The 3,687-nt window shown below is 44.6% G+C and overlaps 1 protein-coding gene across 1 annotated transcript; it reads left to right on the top strand.

Annotated features, from left to right (window-relative positions):
* Positions 1-1,625: 1,625 nt before the first annotated feature.
* On the top strand, positions 1,626-2,809 carry LOC136503022 (26.7 kDa heat shock protein, chloroplastic-like). Its single transcript, XM_066498237.1, has 2 exons — positions 1,626-2,011; positions 2,118-2,809. The coding sequence occupies exons 1-2, from the start codon at positions 1,747-1,749 to the stop codon at positions 2,588-2,590; spliced, it is 738 nt and encodes a 245-aa protein (XP_066354334.1). The 5' UTR covers positions 1,626-1,746; the 3' UTR covers positions 2,591-2,809.
* Positions 2,810-3,687: the final 878 nt, after the last annotated feature.

Genomic DNA, 3,687 nt, shown 5'->3' with positions numbered 1-3,687 from the left:
ACAATAATATACAAATATAATCCATATAAAACCATATTAGCATAATTAATAAGTGTCTTAATTATGATTATTAAAATAAATTCAATTCCAAGGGTCCAAACGAGGCCTAAGGCTATTTAGGTTACTCTAAGTCAAAATATTTTATATTTAGCCAATTTTCACATACATATTTTAGAGAGAGGTTGACAAAAAAATAACTATATTTCCGCATCTATATCCAACTAAGAATAGAAGCAAGTCTCAACATTGCTTTTGGTCTCTAAAAAAAGGAAATAATGATAAAAAGTAAATAGGTAAAATGAAAATAAAACTACTCCCTCCATCCGACTCCCTCCGTCCACCAAAGATATCGTTCTCACTTCTTGAGAAGTTGAACATTTTTAACTTTGACCAATTATTTATAAAAGAATATTAATAGTTATATTGCATAATTTGTACCATTAGATAGATTATGGAATATTTTTCTATAATAAATTTATTTAGTGATATAAATGTTGTCAATATTTCCTATAAAACTAGTCATACTTGAGAAAAAATAAATTTAACCAGCACACATCCCATAGCGTCTTTTTTTAAGGAGAGAGTATAGTGTATTCTAAATATATATATATTATAGTGTATTCTAAAGATTTTCAGACAAACTAATGAAGAATACAAAAGACAAATATACCCTTACTTCATTTTCTAATCAAACGCTATATAATCGGTGTGATTAATGGAGATTGGTTCATAAATAGCAAGTAACGATATAATATCTATCAAATTTATGCCATTACTTAATACAAAATTATCTCCTATCCTCTAAAATGCTTTATATTTGGATATAGTTTTAATGTTTCAGTACACTATATTATAGGACGGAGAAAGTAGGAAATATAAAAAAAGAAAAGAAAAACGTATGGGCAAAAAAGAAAAAGAACAAAAGACCCTCCTCAAAGTTAATTATGCTGCTGTGCTTCCTCACAGATACGTATGACGTATGTGAAAATATAACGTATGAAAGTAAACAATGTATATGAAAAATATAACATATGTTGTGATTCCAAGGAAGAAAAAAAGAAACCCGTGATGAGGCTTAACAACTGACAGACGCATGTGGGCTAGACGAAGGACAGTATTCAGCTGCGGCCTATGTCCATCCGCCTCTCGGTGGCCTAGCAACAGTTGGGACTTCGGACCGGAAGATTGGCGTTAACTCGCTGGCCTTGTGCAACCCAATAACAAGCCTTGTAACTGGCTTCATCATGGGCTTGTAATTGGGTTAACAGTTTAACACTTAATGGCCTTCATTGTTTCATTGTTCACCGCCACCCGGTTAGGCCTAATATAGCCGGCCCGTGATAAAGCTCCTTGCGATTCTCCGCCACGGAGAAAGGCCCACGAAACTCAAAGCGGCGCAAATCGACAGACGACATCATCTCGAAGCGGCTCGGAGCGCACGAGAATGTTCAAGACAAGCCGACAAGCGTGAAGAAGCCCGCACGCCGCACCGCCGTCGCGAAGCTCTATCCCCTCGCACTCCCCAGTACGAGGCCGTGCGGCAGCTGTCCGGAAGCTTCAACGCCTTTCCCCACCCTTCCACCGCGCTCCTGACTCGACCTATAAAAGAAGCCGTAGATCCACGGTCTCCCTCCAGGAAAGCAAAGCGCAAAGCACAGGTAGTGATCGGCACCCAAAACAAGTTCGGTTCCTACGACAGTCTCGAGCACTCGGTTCCCACAGATTCCGCTAACCCCAAGTAGCGAAATGGCAGCTGCTCCGTTCACGATTGCCAGCCGCCTCTCCCCCGCCGCGCGCCTCCCGGTCCGCGCCTGGAGGGCGGCGAGGACGGCGCACGGGTTCGCGTCGTCCGGGAGAGCACGCTCGCTCGCCGCGGCGCCCGCGGCGCAGGAGAACAGGGACAACAGTGTCGACGTACAGGTTAGCCAGAACGGCGGCAACAGGCGGCAGCAGGGCAACGCTGTGCAGCGCCGCCCGCGCCGCGCGGCACCGCTCGACATCTCCCCGTTCGGTAAGTCGTCCTCAGTTGCATGACTGGTTTGTTCCCCTTCCAAAACAGAGGATTGCACTGCCAAGCAGAGCAAGGCTAGACATCACGTGGTGACGCGTGCGTGCAGGGTTAGTTGATCCGATGTCGCCGATGCGGACGATGCGGCGGATGCTGGACACGATGGACCGGCTGTTCGACGACGCCGTGGGGTTCCCCATGGCGACGCGGAGGTCCCCGGCGGCGGCGACCGGCGAGGTGCGCCTGCCGTGGGACATCGTGGAGGACGACAAGGAGGTGAAGATGCGGTTCGACATGCCGGGGCTCGCGCGGGACGAGGTGAAGGTGATGGTGGAGGACGACACGCTGATCATCCGAGGGGAGCACAAGGAGGAGGAGGGCGACGACGAGGCCGCGAAGGGCGGCAGCGGCGGCGACGGGTGGTGGAAGCAGCGCAGCGTGAGCTCCTACGACATGCGCCTGGCGCTGCCGGACGAGTGCGACAAGAGCAAGGTGCGGGCCGAGCTCAAGAACGGCGTGCTCCTCGTCACCGTGCCCAAGACCGAGGTGGAGCGCAAGGTCATCGACGTGCAGGTCCAGTAGACGAACTGAGCAGTCAGAGGCGGCACACGCATGTTCCATGGTTGCATCGTTTATCGCCCCTTTTCAATGGAAGCGACGGATCTTTGTGTAGCGGTAGCGTGCGTTTCGTTCTTCGCGCGGAGTGTGTGTGAATACTAATCATGATCAAACCCGAGTGGAATAATGTAAATAAACGTTTCTATTCGGTCACTTTTGGTATCCAAAAGTGTTTGCCCGGCATGCTTTGCATCCTATTTCGAGTCAAAGAATATGAAAGCAGGGAACAGAGTAGCCGACTCAGCGAAGCAGAGTGGCATGAAAAATTAGCAGCTCCATATATCCAAGGAGAGACGAGGATATCCATGTCGACCCGATAACAGGAGCGCTTCAATACGGCTAATTCTATGATCAACTCAGGAATCCCCTCATTTCCTGCAGGGTCAGGTAAGACTGTAATAATGATCCAGTTAGTTTTCTGATAGATTAGCTAAGACTGTAAGGGCGATCCTTGAATTCATTTTAATAATTACAATTTAAATATAGATTAATTAATATAATATCGGTGTACATGAGATATATTTGTATATTTATTTTTAGACATATCAGGGACAGACTTGTATGTTGCGTTTCTATCATAAAGAAGTGAGTTGAAATAGAATTATAGTATAGTGATATATAGAACATGTTTTTATTTCTTATCCTATAAATTTGAGATAGGTTTATTTATGATCTTAGAAAAGTTATGGAATGTCAAATTCTAAACCAAATAATCTAATCTATTAAGTACATTTTAATTCCTTCAAAATAAAGATATCCAAACCGTCTCTAAAAATAAATTGTTGACTACTTGCCTTGTGCAAAGGCCGTTATACATTATGCAATATCAATTTGCGACGCTACAGACAGTTCATGAGTAGTAGTTTGGAGTTTTACTTAGGGACAATAATTATAAGTTGGTCTAGAGTTGTTCTCTTCATGCTTTTTATCTTGGTTTGTCCGGCGACCTGGGCGCCTAACTATAGTGGCCGTAAAGTTGTAATTTTTGTAACCTTTGTTTTTCCCTATTCCCTCATCTAATAAAATCACTGCAAAACTCTTGCCGCCTTTAAAAAAAAAAG

This window comes from Miscanthus floridulus, chromosome 1, assembly GCF_019320115.1.
Source record: "Miscanthus floridulus cultivar M001 chromosome 1, ASM1932011v1, whole genome shotgun sequence".
NCBI classification, from domain to species: domain Eukaryota; kingdom Viridiplantae; phylum Streptophyta; class Magnoliopsida; order Poales; family Poaceae; genus Miscanthus; species Miscanthus floridulus.
Note: the sequence above shows the minus strand (reverse complement) of the source record. Positions and strands in the feature narration are given on the sequence as shown.